A 20,570-nucleotide genomic window follows, 5' to 3' on the forward strand; every position below is an offset into this window, starting at 1 on the left:
CATATACCGCAGGGGTCTGATTCCTGAACTCCAAGCATAGTTAGCCTGTCATGGCGATCTTACTGATCTAAGTCAGTTTATTCGGATGTCCATTTCCATAGACCACCTCCTGGCTACCCGGAAGAAATCCCAGCCACCTAGGAGTCGCAGACCTATGTTTCCTGTCTCACCTAACCCACCACCGGAGTTCCAGAATACCGCACATCCAACACACGAACCCATGCAACTTGGACAAGCTCCTGTAAGCCTGGAGAAGAAAAGCAGATGCTACAGGGAACGTCTCTGCCTTTACTGCGGGAGTGAGAGACACATGGTGCTACAATGCCCTATCCGCCCGTCTTTGCCGCCCAAGCCCAGATTGGATTCTCCGGCCCAGGTAGGACTCTCTGCCCTCCTCAATATCACACAGAGACAACTCTCTGTTCCCGCTATCTTAAGTAATTCCTCTATTCAAAAATCTGTTCTGGCTCTACTGGATTCCGGAGCAGCTGGTAACTTCATCGATGTAGAGCTAGCCAATAAACTGGAGATCGAACTAACCTCTCTTTCTCCTCCACTAAAGATTAACCCCCTGAATGGTCAGCCCCTCAGCAATGGATACATCACGCAGCAGACTGCCTGTTTGACCCTGCAGATAGGGCTTCTGCACACTGAAACCATCCAACTGTTAGTGCTACCTTCCTCCAAGGAACCTATGATTCTTGGCCATCCCTCGCTTTGCCTACACGATCCTGCCATTTCCTGGCGAAAAGGGGAATTGATGCATTGGAATACAAACTGTCACTCCAAATGCATGGAACTACCTTGCAGAGCTACCGCAATAGAGGATTCGACACCAACCGCTCCTGTTCACGTTCCTCCAGAATACCATCAGTTCAGTGATGTCTTCAGCAAAGAAAACGCCACCATTCTATCATCGCGCTTGGGATTACTCCATCGATCTCAGGGACAACAGGATTCCATCTAAGGGGCAGATCTACCCTCTATCCCTGAAACACAAGCCATGACTGACTACATAGTCGAAACCCTGAAATTAGTTTTTATCCGCCCTTCCACGTCTCCGGTTGCAAGTAGCTTCTTCTTTATCTCAAAGAAAGATGGGGGTCTGAGACCTTGCATCGATTACCGTGCCTTGAACGAACTAACAATAAAGAACCGTTATCCACTCCCTCTCATCCCTGCTGCTTTGGAGCTAGTAGGACACGCTACAGTGTACACAAAACTGGACTTACGGAGCGCCTACAATCTTGTGCGCATACACAAAGGAGACGAGTAGAAAACTGCCTTTATCACTCCCAGGGGGCATTATGAATATCTGGTCATGCCATACGGCCTTACCAATGCTCCCTCCGTATTCCAAGCCTACATGAGCGATATTTTTAGGGACATGATAGACCGGTTCATTCTTGTTTACATCGATGACGTCTTGATTTTTTCAGACAATATACCTAGAATACCTCAAACGGGCTAAGAGGTTGAATCCCTGGCAGGCTCGCTGGTGCCTCTTTTTTACTCGATTTCATTTCTGTGTCTGAACCGCTTCCTATTTCAAGCAGACCCTGGTCACACATCGCCCTTGATTTCCTCACTGATCTGCCTATTTCTTCAGGTTGCACTACCATATTAGTGGATATAGACCGCTTTTCAAAGATGTGTCGCTTACTGCCTTTACCCCGGCTCCCCAATGCGATGGAGATGGCGGAATGCTTGTTCCAACAGGTGTTCCGCTTGTATGGCATACCAGAGGACGTGGTGTCAGATAGCGGACCCCAGTTTATTTCAAGGGTCTGCCAAGCCTTCTATCAACGTCTTGGGGTCTCTCTCTCTCTTCCGGTTACCATCCTGAGACCAATGGCCAGACAGAGCGTCTGAACCAGGAGCTGGGGAGGTACTTACGGCAATACTGTGCAAGGAACCCCTCAGACTGGAACCGATACTTACCCTGGGCTGAGTATGCACAGAATTCTGTCATTCTTTCCTCCCATCGTTTGACACCGTTTCAATGTGTTTTGGGGTATCAACCCCCCTTGTTCCCGTGGGAGACGGAGCCTGGCGCTGTTCCCACCATCGACGACTGGCGCAGTGACAAGGTGTGGGAGTCAGGACACCTGGACTGGGCTACACAGGCACAAAAGACGTTTTCGTATCGTCGTCTCCGGCCGACCCCTCTCTATCACCCAGGTCAACGGGTGTCAACTCAGGACGTCCGGCTCCACCTCCCCTGCAGAAAACTCAGTCCCAGTTATATAGGTCCTTTCAAGATACTCAACCGTTTTTCTCCTGTAACCTACCGTCTTCAGCTTCCCCGTCAGTACCGGATCCACTCCTCCTTCCACATGTCCCTGCTCAAGCCTGTCCGGTTCAGTCCTCTTCATCCTCTGGATTCTCATCATACCCCCCCGCCTCCTTTGGATGTTGGTGGGGCACCAGCGTACTCCATCCAGGATATCCTTGATTCCCGTCGCAGGGGTGGTGGCCTTCAGTATCTCGTTGATTGGGAGGACTACGGCCCAGAAGACCAGTCTTGGGTTCCTGCCCGGGACATTCTGGACCCGGAGTTGGTTTCCTCGCCCTCTGGGTAGACCCCCGACGCGGCCGGCTCGGCCTGTGTGACAGCCCCCGCCGGTCGGCTGTGCTGTTTTGTCTGTTGGTCGTCGGGTGCCTCCCGTGGGTGGGGGGTACTGTGTGGGTTTTGGTTTTTCACTGTCTAGTATTTCGTTTCTATGTCCTGTGTTCTGGCTGTCGTTTGGTTTTATTGATTATACCTGTTAATCGTTAGCGTGCCTATTTAAGTCAAAGAAACTAAAGTTTGTTTGTTTCATTTGTGAGGTATTGTTTGTGTTAACGACGTACTGAGCCTACAGATAATTAATATTGAGATTGTGTATAGACCTTTGCCCTGTATCTTTGACTTCGACGTTTGCCTAGCACTTTGGATACTTTTGCCTTGTGGATTACCGACCTGTTTCCGTCTGACTACGATTCTTGCCTTGTCCTGTTTGGGAGAAAAATAAACACATCACCATTTACTCTGCGTCTGGTTCCTCTTCCCTTTCTGGGATCTATCTGGGATTGTGATAATTCTAGACAGTATGTACTTGCCTGTATTTGTGTACTGTACAACAGTCATGGTTGAATCTTGAGTTGGCATGTGGTTGAAGTCAAGTTTATGGGTGTGTATGTGTTGACTATGAGTGTGTATCGCAGGGCCCAACATTTACAGCCAGAACCTGGCATCGCTCAGTGGTGATGTGGTCACACCCTTCAGTCTGACCACCACTGGTCACCAGCTCCTGCTCCGATGGTCATCCGACCATGGCACCAACCGCCGAGGCTTCCACCTTAGATATGTGGGTGAGTATCAAAGTATGTATCCGCTAATAATAATCTACTACTCATTGGCATGTCCTCCTGTCATAAAACTCTTGGAAATTCAAAAATATTTTTTGATGGAAGATTTGCTGGGATTTACCCTTGAGTAGGATATAGATTATTTTTTTATACTGATCCTAATTTGTTGGATCAGGTTGTTGAGCAGTATCTGTTTGAATTGGACATTTAAAGTCTTGCTTTGGTGTGCTAGAAATGTCTAGTTTATCAGGACCAGCACATATCTTTTCAGCTTCTTATTCATGTTTTTAATGTTATTCAGTGCATTGTACATTTACATTTATTCATTTAGCAGACGCTTTTATCCAAAGCGACTTCCAAGAGAGAGCTTTACAAAGTGCATAGGTCACTGATCATAACAACGAGATAGCCACAAAACATTGCGAGTAGCCAAAACATGAAGCACACATTGTGAACAGTGAGTAAGTGCCAAAGGGAAGAACCATAAGAGCATGTAGTTAAACAAGTTACAATTAAACAACATGAACTGCTATAAGTGCAAGTGTACCTGTGGGAAAAAAAAAAGACAAGCAACAATAATAAAAAACAATAGTGTTTGAATTTGATTAGAAAGCAATAACCTTTTGCATAATACGGATACAAACATATTTTACATGTTAAAGCCAGTTGAAAACCGTGTTTGCCCTTGGGCCAGACATGCATAGTTCAGTCAAGATTGATTTCACCATTTATACATATACACGAGAATAGGTTTGACATAGGCGGATTGGATGTACATGGGGAAGCGCTCCCTGCCTTTGCTACAGCATGCATGACAATGAGGCAGGGAGCAACAAGTGAAATCCCCCAACGGGGAGCACAGACAGACAACATAGGGGAGAAGGGGATGGTAGAGGGTGGCAGCAGCGCAGAACACTAAGGTAATCAGTGCCGCTAATCAGAGCTAAACCTATTGGCTGAGAACATGGGAATGGGTGAAATGACGTGCGATGCCCGAGTGCCATGCCTGAACTAGCTTTGCTTATTTAAGTCAAGACACTCACGTGAGTGATTTCACCATTTATTCATATACATTACAATAGGTTTGACTTTGGAGGATTGGATGTACATGGAGAAGTGCTTCCTGCCTTTGCTACAGCATGCATAACAATGTGGCAGGGAGCAACGAGTGAAATCCCCCAAAACACCAGCGCTCCTGAGCTACCCCATGACATCCCACTATTTACTAGTGGCGAAAAACACACCGAAGCCACCCAGCCACAGGATACATGCGGACCACATTGGTCACCAGAGGTCTCAGACCCGCTCAGCTCGAGCGCTTGATCAGTTTGAGCATTAAGCATTATGTCACTCAGTTTCCCTTCTCAAGTGCACATGTTTTTCTGCGCTTCCACAATGTCCAGCGTGGACATGGACACCAGAAGGAGAGGTGGCCGCCCCTATCCGGAAGGAATGCGTCGTATACAGCTCCGGGGACAGGCCACAGTGCTTGCACAGAATTCGGAGGCGTTGCATGAGCCATGATCTGGTCATGGCCTTGTCGGCTATGTTACTGGTAAACAGGCTCATCAAGCGTCGCCGGGGCCTTAGTTTGGCCTGTCACAATGGGGGCGCCTACATTTCGATCAGTCTGCAGTGCTTTAGTACAACGGTGAACATCCCACTTCCCACGGACATGCATGGTGAGATCGCAAGACGGATAGAAAAGTGGTGTATTCACCGCACCGCAGAAACCCATAGAAAGCTGTGAGAAACACCGCCTCGAGCAGGGAGTCGATATAAGGGCCGAAGAAGTAGTGTTACTGTATCATATACTGTCCTCTGCCCTGTTTGTTTCTGCCTCACTGAGCCAAAAAAAAGTGCTTTGCTGTACTCATGCTGTTGTTTAATTGGTTGTCGTGACTTGAGACATGCTTGCGTGTAAAAAGGGCTATACAAATACATTTGATTTGATTTGACTTCTCGGATGATTGAAGTCCTTTCACGGTTCCAGTTGCTCATTCTCTTCATTAGAGAGAGAACGGAAGACCGTTGTTCGAGTTCTGTGGCGCGGATAGCTCCGCGGTTGTTAAGTCAATTCTGAAGCAGCGGCTGTAATGGTGAATATAGCGTAAACACTGGAGCAGAATTACTGCCTAAAGTAATTCTAAAGTAACAATGGAGACGGCAAATGTTATCGGGTGATCGCCTACGTTTAACTGGTGAAATACTTAACATCAATGAATCAATTCATGATCATTTATGAACATCCCTAGCAGGGATGTGTCTGTATTGCTGTAAGGCAGCGACCTTAGAATGGTTAAGAACTTGACTCTGGACGAATTGAACATTGCTGGTGTGCACCGTGATACGCTGTGCGATGTGTTCCCCGAGCAACGTATTGAGCCAGACGATTACCTGGCATGAATTTCCGATTTCGAACGATAGACAGGCCAACACAATAGAGATAATGAGAAGCGACCAGCAATGGCAGCAGCACAGAACACTAAGGTAATTGAGGGCGCGTATGTGTGCAACTTATAGTGCCGCCTATCGGAGCTAAACTTATGGGCTGAGAACACGGCGATGGGTGATATGATGCACACTACACTCACATGATTAAATCACACATTTTTTTTTTTATCTGAATGGGCTTATTTTTCCTGCCCAAACGCATCAGCTACCATTCATCTTCACAGTGTGTGTGACAGGTTTTGAGCACTCCCCCTTGATTTGGCGCACATCTTTCTAATGATAGGAATGATGTGTGTGTGTGTGTGTATACAAATTAGAATGGGTTTCGTTTCCCACTATCCGCTCAAGAACCAGGTACTCTTCTGCATGTGTCTTATTTATAATACAACGGAGTGCAGTGACGTTGTTTAGATAAGCATTTTGTTTATCAAGTTTATTAGACTCTTTATTTAAATGTCAATTCAATGTAGGCTTACCACCTGTCCTGCATTTTGTGGGACAGTCCCGAAATTGGCAGCTTTGTCCCGCATCCCGCAAGCCATAAGGAATGTCCTACATTTCAATTTTGTCTGTATTATTAGGGTTCCTACGGTAGGAGGACCCTATTGTTATTAGGGTTCCTCCGGTAGGAGGGAACCTATTGTTATTGATTGTATTATTATGTTTGTTCCATGGGAGTCAATGGCAGCCCCTAGACCAGTAATGCAAAAAGTTTGGCATGTTGAAACGGCAGAGCATTAGTAACTACCATACCAAACATGGCCTACATGAGACAATAGGTCACGCTACAGGCCACACCCCAATATGTCAATTTTCAAAGTGATGCCCTTAGCAGGCCATAAGTCCCAAAATTCTGAAATTGAGTTCATACGCCTTACTGCTCACGAGGAACAAAAAAGCCGCAAGAACCTATAACGGCCGCCATATTGGATTTTTCTGTACATTAAAGATTTGTCCAAAACAACAAGATTATTCATGAACCATAGCTCCGGTTGACTTGAAATACGAAGCTTATTTGTAAGACATATGTCTTTGTATAGGGTGATAAGCAAGAAATAATATATTTCAATCAGGAGAGACCTGCTATGAGTAAGTGATGTTTATTACAGAATGATAATTGTACTACAAGTGTTTGGAGCTTAGACCCCATGGGGAATCATTGATCAGAGGGCGCCTGCCCAACATCCAAGAAGAATCCCCCATGGAGTCCAGACACTGGCGGAGGTGGCAGAAGCCGACGACCCAGGCAGAAGAGCCGAAGAACAGCAACAAGGCACTGGAAGGCGACGGGGAGGTGGAGGGTCGCGCACTTGATAGCATTGACAAACTACACAGGGAGAGAATCATATTTAAAGGCACAATCATGTGATCCTTTGACAGGATTAATTGATAGACGGGAGTTCTAATCGAACTGGAACCATATGACAGCCCAACACAGGAAAGAGGGAAAGTAGAGTGTTCTTAGCGGGGGGAGTTACATTTACATTTTTAGTCATTTACATTTTTAGTCAGTAGTTAGTAGTAAAACCTTACCGAATATGCCCGAGTCAAGGATCGGTCTTGCCTGACTGAACTTCAATTTCAATTGAAGTTCAATTGAAAGCTTCAATTCAATCAGGAGAGACCTGGTATGAGTAAGTGATGTTTATTACAGAATGATAATTGTACTACAAGTGTTTGGAGCTTAGACCCCATGGGGAATCATTGATCAGAGGGCACCTGCCCATTATCCGGGAAGAATCCCCAAAAGATAAGAGGGTAAGAAGTAGAAACCATAAACTTACTCACCAACGGGATGAAACCATGAAACTCTGAGGAATAAGCAACACAACTTTCTTTTGGCTCTCGACGAAGGGGGTTGCATTTTTCTCTCCCTCCCCTCCCCTGACCTTCCCTGCTTGGCTTCTATCGTATTGTCGTGTCTTGTATACTCGAGAGACTCTCTCCGCATCACTCTCCGAAGCAAGAAACATGGAATTGATTAGCTGGTCTCTCAACGCAATTGACACCATCTTCTCGAAGAGAATCTTGGGTTCGGGGAACCTAACTGTCCTGACGGGATGTTCGCAGCTGGCTACTCGATGGACGCGTGGGAGAATTGGCGTGTCGTGTGCCTAGTGGTGCTTTCCGTGGAGGACATCTACCTATTCGGAACCATGATTACAGGCTTGGATTGGGCGCTGCTCTGGTATATCGGAAATTTGATTAAACGGCTACAGCTGTCAAAAGCCCCCTAAGGCTGCCCGACATGATTGTGCGATGGGCAGAGCTGTTGGCGCTCAGACTGTGACTTTACAACGCAATATGGATAAGTGGAAAGTGGACCGATTTGGAGACCATAATGTGTAGACGTGGAAACTGAATGCGGCTACTCGACCAAACAACAACCCCAATCTTATCTGCTTTCGGCCCCGTAACCAGCACAGGCCTTGGCCAAGGCCGTTGCTGGAACAACAACTCCCCTGGAGAGCGCTGCAGTGAAACTCTCTTGTAGTCTCTTCCCTTCCCCCCTCCCACAGACACCTGTGGATTGCGGCCCCTGTCTGGGTCTCGACCAAGGATGTCTCCATGGCAATACAATCTGTGAACTGTGAATCTGACTGATTGTGGCCTAGGCAAAGGCGCCAGCCCAGGCCTACTCATACACTAACTTTCACCTACTACAGATATGCCATCACCCCCCCCCCCCCCCCACCCCCATACAACGCCTTCGCCTGCTTCGTTCCCCAGTGTGGCAGGCGGGTCTGTGACCAGCGGCTTTTACGGCCGCAGGTCCAGATGCTGCTTGTTTGCACTGGCTTCCCAACCCCTTTGCATGTCATGAGTTCTGTAATGTTGTACTATGTATGTGCCTATGTGCTGAGGTGTTTTTTTCTGTTCCCACACTGTACTCCTCTAGGAGCATAGTCTGGGGGTTGACTTTTTCTCTCCTCTCCTCTCCTCATGTTTCTGCAGAAATTTGAAGGGGGTGCCGATAATGGCTGCCTCGGTCGGTATCTTTCGGCCAAAGTAAATTCCTTGTTGGTGCAAACTTTCATGGCGAATAAAAACCCATTCTGATTCTGAGAACGACCGACAAAGGTGCACAGCACCGATCGGTGCGACCATAATAATTACGAGATTATAACATAATGACAAAAAGCATACATACCCCGGGCCGGATCCTGCAGGAGATGGCAAGGCAAGGACAGACCCATAGAACTGTTCCTATACCGACGAAACCAGACGACAGCAAAGGTAGGCTGCAGTCAACCAAGGCTGGAGGGCCACATGCCCTGACGTGCAATGGCCCATCGGCCAGAGGACCGATGCACTCGTGTATGTAAGTAAGTAAGTAAGACTTTATTTATATAGCACATTTCATACAAGAATTGTAGCTCAAGGTGCTTTACATAAAATCAATAAAAACAATAATACAAGTGATAAACAATTCAAACAAAAATAAAAATCCCAATAAGATCTCTGTTCAAGAGAGAAAACAACATTAAACATGCATCTTAAAAGGTCAAGAGTATGGGCCGCATTATCTGTTAACAGATCCTTTGCCTCAGATCAAGAATACAGATTGTTTTACATATTTGTTTAAATACTTCACGCGACCAGAGTTCTTGTACGCTATCAGAGTTCGCCAACTCTGACCTAGACAAAGTAAAATTAGCAAGTCAAATAATGACCCAAATTTACTAAACCAAGATTCTACAATAAAATAACTAATAAAAGTAGGATTACAAGTAACACACATACATTTGGTTCACCCCTGGTCTGTATATATAAAAACATACACTCTGTTAACAGATCCTTTCCCCAGGTCAAGAGTATGGGCCGTATTCTCTGTTAACGGATCCTTTGCCTCAGATCAAGAATACAGATTGTTTTACATATTTGTTTAAATACTTCACGCGACCAGAGTTCTTGTATGCTATCAGAGTTTGCCAACTCTGACCTAGACAAAGTAAAAATAGCAAGTCAAATAATGACCCAAATTTACTAAACCAAGATTCTACAATAATATAACTAACTAGAGAGGATACAATTTCTGGGGAAATTGTAGGGTGTGCTTGCTTGCGTCGGTTGCACAGGGGTCTGTATATTTTATATAAAAATGCATCGGGCCTACTTATTATTTATAAAGATTACATAGATTTAAAAGCATCTTTTTTTTGCTGCTCATTTACAACTCAAAATACGAGTGAAGTGTAGAATGAAATATGATGTCTTCTCATTTCCCCTGCAAGAGGCAGCTGACAGGCTGAATCAAAACGAATACATTTGGCAGACCGGTGTAAAAATGGACCTAATCTCTATGACTTAAACGTCCTTTTAAGTTGTCCCTTCTCGTGATATTTTCAGGCATTTAGCCTACTCATATTGCATTCATTAACTAGAGAGGGTACAATTTCTGGGGAAATTGTAGGGTGTGCTTGCTTGCGTCGGTTGCACAGGGGTCCGTTTTTGAATGACATTTTTACAACTTATTTCTGTATATTTTATATGAAAATGCATACTTATTATTTATAAAGATTAAATAGATTTAAAAGCATTTTTTTTTGCTGCTCATTTACAACTGAAAATACGAGTGAAGTGTAGAATGAAATAGATGTCTTCTCATTTCCCCTGCAAGAGGCAGCCTCATCGTTGAATCAAAACGAATAAATTTGGCAGACCGGTGTAAAAATGGACCTAATCTCTATGACTTAAACGTCATTTTACGTTTTTCCCTTCTCGTGATATTTTCAGGCATGTAGCCTACTCATTGCATTCATTCATTCATTAATAAAGAACCCCCTTTGAAGATTATTCTACGTTACCCGGCAGTAGAAGATGGAATCGCGATTCAAACAGTACCATCTGCTAACTGAAAATATGCCCCCCAAAACGTAAATAAGCTTGACATTTATTTAGTGGAAAATCGCTCATTCATAAAAAGCTCACTGGTAGCGATCATTGTCAGTAACAACGCAAAATGCGATATAGCCCTGTGTGGAGAAGCTGCCCCGGTAAATTGTACTACTACGGTACAGTACTAGACTACTGCTGTGTTCGTCTTGGTAGCGATTGCGTTGGTTGAATTGGATTTAACGTTCCGTTTTACGGTTTAGGCTGAAATAGATTATTTTCATGAACAGATTGACAACGTTTAGGCTGTGGCAATGAAGTTCAGGGCCCCGTTCGTCGTAAGGGTTGAAGCTAAGTTAATCAATTGTCCCTTTAACCCGTTAACATTAGCGAGATGAGTGAGAATAGCAAATATCGGTTCGTCAACGGCTGATCCGCATCCAAATCATGTGGTTAATTTCAATCAGGCTAAACTTATCAGGGAAATTGCACGTGCACGTCCTACTTCAAAAGGCAGGAAAGGTCGATCACCAAAACCGTGATTTTCTAACGGTATGATGGCGGAAAATACGAAAGAGAGAGCGGTGATAGGCTATTCTCGCCATCCGAGCAAACTATTATAATGAGTCTCTATAAGACAATAAGCATATATTATCATGGCTAAGTCAAACACCGCCACCGCTGCCAGAGCAAGACAAGCAGCTTGGCAAAAAATTGCCAATAAGCTAAATGCGAAAGTTTTGGGGAAATGTATAGGCTCATCTTAAGTGCCTCATTACCCCAATCAATCAGATCACATTTCTTTAAATGTGCCTGCCTGTATAGGCTTAATGGAAATTAATAATCGAATGAGATCTTGCTAGCGAAAATAATGATCTCAACTCTTTCAGAATAAGTAGGCTAGATAAAAACAAGGCCAAAGAGTATCTAATTGATACGAATTCATAGACAATTATGAGGATATACTGCGCTTATATCATGTAGGCCTACTATATATGTGCATGTAGGGCTATGTGTAAATCCCTCTTTGATTTCATTGACTGGGACATGGCCAGGGAATATGATGAATTGATTCATCAGCTGGTTAAGCGCCAAGTACACTTTTCTTACAGCAACGCATGCTGCGGCTTTGCCAATGTTTTCTGCATCGCCTATACTGTATAAAAATGTAGCCTATAGCCTACCTGACGCAAAAAATCTCAAGGCTATGCAGTCTGAAGCACAGTTAAAGTTTCAAGTAGCTTTATTGTCCATTTCTTCACATGTCAAGACATGAAAAGGAATCGATATGACGTTTCCCACTCTCCCACAGTGAAAAAGCACAGGCACAACAGATAAGACAAGACATTTTGTAAAACATAGCGTTACATATTCACATACAGCAGCATAAGCTCATAATAAAGCATAAAGCTTGCTGCGGCGTGTGATATTTGCAATGCACGGCCCGAGAAGGTCTTGCAAATAGTCGGCTGAATCGATATCGCTCAAACAAGAACTCATCCGTGTGAAATAAAGGATCTTGGCAATTGCGAAGAACTCTATTGGTATGGAAAGCTAATCGAACTACAATATAGCTCCTTGGTCAACTGGGTCTCTCAAAAAGGGAGCTGCCATGTTATTTTCCGGGGGTGTGGCAAGCTTATCCAGCTACACTTATGTTAGCCTGCTCTGGAGCAGGTTAGTGCTAATTGATATGTTACTATGGTGATTTATCGAAAGTTGCTTCCACGAACCAAAAAGAGGGGCGTTTTTTATCTTAGCCTGAAAATTAGCTCGCTAAACCGCTTAGCGAGCTACGACGAATACCCCCCAGGTTAGTAGTTAGATAGACTTTTGATTTAAGTAAGGGGAGTGCCGAACATGTTCTGTCGCCGTTTGACTTCCTACAGCTGTGTAGATGTTTTTGTAGTGTCTCGCATAGGCTACAGCATTGCAGTGAGCAACACTGGTTTGAAACCACAGGTAATGATAATTTCACCCACAAATCGTTTACTTGTAATGTAATGTCATAATAAATCCTACAACGAAAATGTATTTGTGAGGAATGTTTATTTTAAAGATTGAAAACAGATGCATCATAGACCACTGTAGTATGTGTTGCCCGGGCAACAGAGGCTAATGTCATGATGCTAATGCTTCAGTGAAATAGTAGACTACCGTTTCCAAAAGTAGATGTGGGCCTACTTCCTTAATAATATCAGCTAATATTGTACATTACATTTCATAATTGTGTTTCACATCACAAAGTAAAATGAGTAAATAGTTATCACCCTGGCCTCTTTGCTTGTGGCGTTCCTGCAGCTGCCTTGCAGTAAAGCTATAGTTAGCCTAGCTATCCCCCAAGTTAACAGATGTGAAACGAATGTTCTGCTACAGGTAGTCACGCGTGTTTTCGTGACGTTAGTGACGTAGTGACGTTAGTAACGTCAGTGACTGTGGCTAGCAAATTAGCCACCGTTAGCTTCACCTTTCACCACAAAAACGCAATTTCTACTTAAACCATGCAACGGAACGTAAATAAAAATACAACCAACGCAATCGCTACCAAGACGAACCTTTTGACACCGCCGTTGTGTATGTAGTCCAAATATTGACTGATCCTTAGGGGGGCGAAAATAAATAATAATAATAAATAAATATATATGTGAGAGAACAAAGGTTGTGCTCTCTCCAAAGGCTTGAGCACACCTAATAAAGTACCCCCTTTGAAGATTATTCTACGACTACCAGCAGAAGATAGAATCGCGATTCAAACAGTACCATCTGCTAACTGAAAATATGCCCCCAAAAACGTAAATAAGCTTGACATTTATTTAGTGGAAAATCGCTCATTCATAAAAAGCTCACTGGTAGCGATCATTGTCAGTAACAACGCAAAATGCGATATAGCCCTGTGTGGAGAAGCTGCCCCGGTAAATTGTACTACTACGGTACAGTACTAGACTACTGCTGTGTTCGTCTTGGTAGCGATTGCGTTGGTTGAATTGGATTTAACGTTCCGTTGTACGGTTTAAGCTGAAATTAATTATTTTCATGAACAGATTGACAACGTTTAGGCTGTGGCAATGAAGTTCAGGTTAGTAGTTAGATAGACTTTTGATTTAAGTAAGGGGAGTGCCGAACATGTTCTGTCGCCTTTTGAAATCCTAAACAGCTGTGTAGTGTAGATGTTTTTGTAGTGTGTCTCACGTAAGCTACAGCGTTGCAGTGAGCTACACTGGTTTGAAACCACAGGTAATGGTAATTTCACCAACAAATCGTTTACTAATGTCAGAATAAATCCTACAACGAAAATGTATATGAGGAATGTTTATTTTAACGATTGAAAACAGATAACGCTACATCATAGACCACTGTAGTATGTGTTGCCCGGGCAACACAGGCTAATGTCATGATGCTAATACTTCAGTGAAATAGTAGACTACTGTTTCCGAAAGTAGATGTACTTCCTTAATAATATCAGCTTATACTGTACATTACACATGACAATTGTGTGTCATATCACTAAGTAAAATGAGTAAATAGTTATCACCCTGGCCTCTTTGCTTGTGGCGTTTCTGCAGCTGCCTTGCAGTAAAGCTATAGTTAGCCTAGCTATCCCCCAGGTTAACAGATGCAAAACGAATGTTCTGCCAAAGGTAGTCACGCGTGTTTTCGTAACGTTAGTGACGTAGTGACGTTAGTAACATATAGGGGAGTCAGGTAACGTATAGGGAGTCAGGTGGCTGAGCGGTGAGGGAATCGGGCTAGTAATCCGAAGGTTGCCAGTTCGATTCCCGGTCATGCCAACTGACGCTGTGTCCTTGGGCAAGACACTTCACCCTACTTGCCTCGGGGGAATGTCCCTGTACTTACTGTAAGTCGCTCTGGATAAGAGGGTCTGCTAAATGACTAAATGTAAATGTAGTAACGTCAGTGACTGTGGCTAGCAAATTAGCCACCGTTAGCTTCACTTTTCGCCACAAAAACTTAACTTAAGCCCAAACCATGCAACGGAACGTAAATTCCAATAGAAGCAACTCAATCGCTACCAAGACGAAACTTTTGACACCTACGTTGTCTATGTAGGCCAAATATTGACTGAGTTTTAGGTGGGCAAAAAGAATAAAAAGAATAATAATAATAATATATATGTGAGAGAACAAAGGTTGTGCCCTTGCCGAAGGCAAAGCACACCCAATAAAAGTAGGAAAACCCTTTTGAGATAAAATTACTTAAATGCTTCGGTAAAAAGGTAGGTTTTAAGCTGTCTTTTAAAAATGTCTAGAGTGTTTGCTTCCCTAATATTTATGGGTAATTTGTTCCATAGTTTTGGGGCGTAATTGACAATGGCCGAATCACCAGTCTTCTTATGACTGCTTCTGGTGACCTCTAATAGGCCTGCATTTGATGATCGCAGTGTTCTAGCTGGTGTGTAGTTTATAAAGGAGTTAGCAATGTAGCTAGGTCCTTGTCCGTGTAGAGCTTTGTATGTGAGGAAAAGGACCTTAAAGTCAAAGTCAGAGCGACTTACAGTAAGTACAGGGAAATTCTCCCCGAGGCAAGTAGGGTGAAGTGCCTTGCCCAAGGACACAACGTCATTTGGTTGGCATAGCCGGGAATCGAACTAGCAACCTTCTGATTACTAGCCCAATTCCCTAACCACTCAGCCATCTGACTCCCAGTCTAACCATGTCCCAGTCCCAACCAGTCCCTAACCAGTCCCAGTCTAACCATGGTCTTGTTTTTCGAGTCCGCTGTACTCTCACCAGTTACACTCGCAAGCAGCTGGACATGCTCTCTGTTCTAGCCCAGTTGTCTTTATGACTCATGTCACTTGAATATTGACTGACATTCCGGACCTAGATCAACCCAGGAAGAGTTGCCATATCCGTGTTTTTCTTGCCAAATCGGGGATATTTGAAAACAGTGTCGCGGGTGACAAAATATTGATAGCGGGTGGCAGGTTTTTGGGCTACTTCTAAACCTCATGCAGGGGCCGCATTTCTGCCTTGGGGTGACCTGCACTGGGAGAGAGGGATATAGCACGGATGGGGAAAATGTGTCGGCAGAGCGATGTGTGTAGGTTATTAACTATACTGCTCGCTCTGCCCACACATTTTCCCCATCCGTGCTATATCCCTCTCTCCCCTCTCATAAAGTAATTGTTGCTCCGTGTCTCTGTTCGGTGGTTATAGGAAGCAGCATGATTAAATAATTTGTTTTAATGAAATGTGAGAGTAGCAGAAAACAAGGAAAATATTAATCCACAAATCATTTTTACATTTTAACTATGGAGGCATCTATTGGATAAATTCCTCCGTTGTACACCCAACAGATATTGGGCAAGTTTTCCGGCATTTTGGGCTGGATTTGAGCACTCGGGCTGGAAATCTTTGCCGGACCTGGCAACCCTAAACTCAGGTGTGATGTCATTCCCAGTCCTGAGTCAAAGCTTTTAAAGAATGGATCTCTGCATGATGGGCCTGACCAGAGCACAGGTGGCCTTACAGAACACACTTCAAAGTTGTCACTTTCAAAAGGGTGGCATTTTGATCCCATCAGACCAAGATGTCTGAAAGTTGGTATGCATGCCTTATTGCTCATGGAGAACAAAAAAGTCTCAAGAACCCATAATGTCGGCAGCATGGATATCTCTCTACAATGTCAATTTGTGAAGAATTAAAAAAATTACTTAAAATCAGACATTGCTCCAATTGTCTTAAAATGTTGTGTACATGTATGTCTGTGTCATGCAATTTAGCAAAGGTTTGCAATGTTGAGGAGGAACCCGCCATTGCTGCCTGCTGTTATATTTATTTATTATTATTATTATTTCATCGTCCTTTAAATTACAATTCCAAAACACTGAACATGCACAGGGCAGCCATTTTTATAGCCTACTAGTTTGTATCATAGACCTTGTGCCAAACTGAGTGATGTTTACAGCGCCTGTCAGTGGACGGAGCGGGGGTTGGCTTTTGGGGTTTGAGCCCCAAATGTTTTCTCAAAAGCCACAAATCTTGATTAATCTTGATCTAGATTAAAATTTGGTTTCTTATTTTCAGCAAATATAACAATATGTCCAACGTATTGCTTATATTACATTAAGCTCCAAAAACTATTACACGGTCAAATTAACGTTTAGGTTTTTTTGCTAGTGGTCTACATAGGCAAAAGCACCTCTACATCCGGCCTTCATCTCTCACTTGTTTGACAAGTGGCCAGAGTTTGTTGCATTCCTCCTCCATGTTCGAAGACAAGTTCTCCAAAATCTTGAAGTTGTTCCGTCGTTGTTCCGCAGCGGATTTGGGTCCAAGTCTGTGTACAATGTCCACAGCATTAGAAAGAAACAATGAAGAATCCGGTGACATTCCCAAAGATGTGGATGACAACTTGTTTAACATTCTCAATGTTGTATTCAGGAACACCTGCAACTCGTAAGTTCCATCTCCATTTATATTTATACAGTTCCAGACATGACTGATGAAAAGCTTCATTTTCTTTCCAGCGAAGAAACTCTTTTGGTAACATCTTCAATTTTCATGCCAAAGAACTCCATGGATGAGGAGAGGGAGCAAATAGAAACAGTATTCTCTTTAACCGACAGTTCCACAGACTGAAGTCTTGCGAGGGATTCCTCTTGGAATTTGCCTATTTTCTCTACAGCAGCCAAGATAACAGAATTTGGTACATCATTATCTGCTCCATACGATTTCTCGGCCACTGGATGTTTGTCAGGAGTTTCAGGTAGAGGAACCAGGTCTGCAGGAGAATCTGAGCTGAAAGATTTAGAGTAGTTATGTGTTCGCATCGGACTGAGAAGAGTGATTTCTGTCGGAGTTGTCATCGTCGAATTCGAGAAGTTTCTGTCTGACTTTTTAGCAGAACGTTTGCCCACAACTCATCTTATGACGGAACAAAAGTAGAGATTAGTACGTCATTATATTATATCAGTAGTAGTATACCTTACTGCAAAGCAGAGCTGAGTTTTGCTCATTTAACTCACAAGCTACACATACAAGCGTGTTAACACGCCGACATCTTGCGCGCCCCCCTTGGGTTCAATGTTATCCAAGTCATTGAACAAGGAAGTGACTTCCTAACTGAAGACCCTCCTTGACGAGGCACTGACAGATTGCATTTCCATTTGAATTTGGTGCAAAATAGAGCGTGGTGACAAGTAAATGATAATGCAGTAGACTGGGGACGCTGTTTCGCTGCCACATTGAATTGCCATTTGAAAAATGCATTGCCATTGGAATAAAGAGTCCAAACAACCTTGTCAATATGATATGCAATGTAATAATCTTTTATTCTAAATAATTCAAACTGAATTGAGGATTGCATTTTCATTTGCACATTGAATTGCCATTTGACAAATGCTTTGCCATTTGAATTGTCGATTGCATTGCCACTTTGAACATTGAATTTCCATTTGAATAAAGAGTCTAATAAACTTACATATCACTCAAGCAGCACATGTCTATAATTTATGACATTTTTATGAATTGAGGGAAATATAAAACAGATCTCTAAAAAGATGCAAGAAATGGGTGTCCAGCGGGAACACTGAGATCAGTATCCAGACTACTTTCGAAACATAATATTAGTAGAAAAGGACATACATCAAATTCAGACCTTGAAATTGTTGTCTCTTGAGCCGTAAATGAGGCAGTCTATGTAATATTTACAACTAGTTTATTATATTACACTGCATGCATGCACAAAGATTCCATGAAAGAACAAACAGTTCACGAACGAGAGAATCACGGAAATCTTTCGCAAAATGGTGAACAAATCCAATGTAGGAACGAATCATTCGAGAACGAGAGAACCCCTGAAAATCGTTCATGAATCTGTGAATGAATCAGAACCAAAAGATTTGAGTCCCTGCACGTAATCAAACCTCCCATAACAACCGGGGTGAGTGCGTGCGTATCCGTGTGGTATTATATTTGTGCCCATCAGTGGCCTGATAGGCTTGAAGAAGGCTACACAGGTGTAGTTGATGATCGGATGACACCAGCTGAGTGCTATGCCTGAACTAGGCATAGCACTGTATTTGATAGTACTGGGGGTTGTGTAATGTTTGAACGCACGGAGTGCAAAGTAAATGTGACACTCTTCAGACTTTAACTAATTGTTTCATACATATTCTGTATAGTACCTTACAGTTTCTGTAAATGTTTTAGTTTGCCTATTTAATCTCCACTGATCTGTGTGCTGTTATATTATTCTCTACAGCTATGTACTGCAGTACTCCAGACTCTCCTCAGCACGGTTTTGTGGTGAGCCAAACAGGAGGACACATGAATAGTGTGGTGAGCTGGGCTTGTGACCGGGGCTATCGCCTCATTGGGAAGGCTACAGCGGTCTGTAAAAAGACCTCTCATGGCTACTATGCCTGGGACTCGCCTGTTCCTGCATGTCAAGGTGAGCTCATTTGCACTGGCATCCTATTGATCCTGTTTCTCACTTGGCTTATGCCTTCACCTTAAACTGCCTTTTCCCCAGCCCGCCCATGTCTGCTATTGTTCCTGCCTCTGCCATCCAGCCCCAGACTCCATAGCTGTATTTATCCCCCACCTCCCTTTACTCTCAAGCCCCAGATCTCCATGTTCCTCTGATAAGATCTGCCTGCACCTCTACCAGCCTAAGCCCCTCATTCCCCAAAGCTAAATCATTGGCCTCTGTCTGCCTCCAGTGTCTCAGCCTTATGTTAGTGTCGGAGCTGGCTGATTGAGGACCATGTCCTGTCAGGTGGAAACCACCAGAAATCAATCCCCTTTGTTGTGTCAATTTCCACTCCTTCAGATTGCCTTGGCTAACTCCCCATTAGCATGTAGTGTTCAGAGCGCTGTTGTGTTCCACTTCACTAATTGGGTTCTTCCAGCCTCTGTTCACTTCTGAAGGTGTCACGGCCCTTATGGATGCTGCTTTCTGAGGAACAGCAAATTTCACATTGAGTGTGTGTGGTGCCGCACGTGCCTCTTTTTACATGCGACTGCCACATGTGCTCTCTCTCTAGCTGTGTCGTGTGGGGTACCCACTGCTCCAGCAAATGGAGGTGTGTTGGCTGCTGATTTCTCCGTTGGAATACGATTGACCTACTTTTGCAACATCGGCTACCGATTGTCTTCCAAGGAACTGACGAACACAGTCTGCCAACCGGATGGCTCGTGGAGTAACCACAACAAGATACCCCGCTGCATAGGTGAGTGATGAGCTGCTCTCCCTGCCAGTTTAGTTAATTCTGCACGGATGTTTGTTTCAATGCTTGTTTATAGACCAATGCCAGGATGCACTCAGTATGCATGACCATGAAACAGTGACTGGAAACGCAAAGGATTTCTAGCATATGTACATTAAAGTTATGTTGACTTTGTGACCCCATCTTAGTCATGGTGTGCCCAAGTCTGAGCTCCTTTTCACTGGACCACGGAAAGTGGAAGATAGTCAATGGCTCTCACTACGAGTACAGAACTAAGATCATCTTCACCTGCAACCCTGGCTACTACCGCCTCGGCCCAGCCCACATTCAGTGCCTGGCCAACGGGGCTTGGAGCTGGCGCAACCAAAGGCCTCGATGCAAGAGTGAGTGGCAGATGACTAACACAGATGTCTCTCTCTACTGCGAATTTGTGCTCTTTTTCTAAAGACAAGAAAACGTGCTGTACAACATGTGTAAATATTGTGACAGGAATGTGACTATTGAGACAGTTTCTGTAATGGTGAGTCAGGTGGCTGAGCGGTGAGGGAATTGGGCTATTAATCCGAAAGTTGCCAGTTCGATTCCCGGTCATGCCAACTGACGTTGTGTCCTTGGGCAAGGCACTTCACCCTGCTTGCCTCGGGGGAATGTCCCTGTACTTACTGTAAGTCGCTCTGGATAAGAGCGTCTGCTAAATGACTAAATGTAATGGTGATAAAAAGATCATTCTAGAGCA

The 20,570-nt window shown here is 43.9% G+C and overlaps 1 protein-coding gene across 1 annotated transcript in view; it reads left to right on the plus strand.

Moving 5' to 3' along the window:
- Window positions 1-20,570, plus strand: part of LOC136943733 (CUB and sushi domain-containing protein 3-like) — a 384,366-nt gene that overhangs the window by 240,462 nt on the left and 123,334 nt on the right. The window contains exons 48-51 of the mRNA XM_067237158.1: window positions 3,208-3,366; window positions 18,868-19,056; window positions 19,652-19,837; window positions 20,023-20,217. Coding sequence (XP_067093259.1) covers window positions 3,208-3,366; window positions 18,868-19,056; window positions 19,652-19,837; window positions 20,023-20,217 — 729 coding nt within the window. The remainder of the gene's footprint in view (window positions 1-3,207; window positions 3,367-18,867; window positions 19,057-19,651; window positions 19,838-20,022; window positions 20,218-20,570) is intronic.

Source organism: Osmerus mordax, chromosome 6 (genome assembly GCF_038355195.1).
Source record: "Osmerus mordax isolate fOsmMor3 chromosome 6, fOsmMor3.pri, whole genome shotgun sequence".
In the NCBI taxonomy this organism is placed as follows: Eukaryota; Metazoa; Chordata; class Actinopteri; order Osmeriformes; family Osmeridae; genus Osmerus; species Osmerus mordax.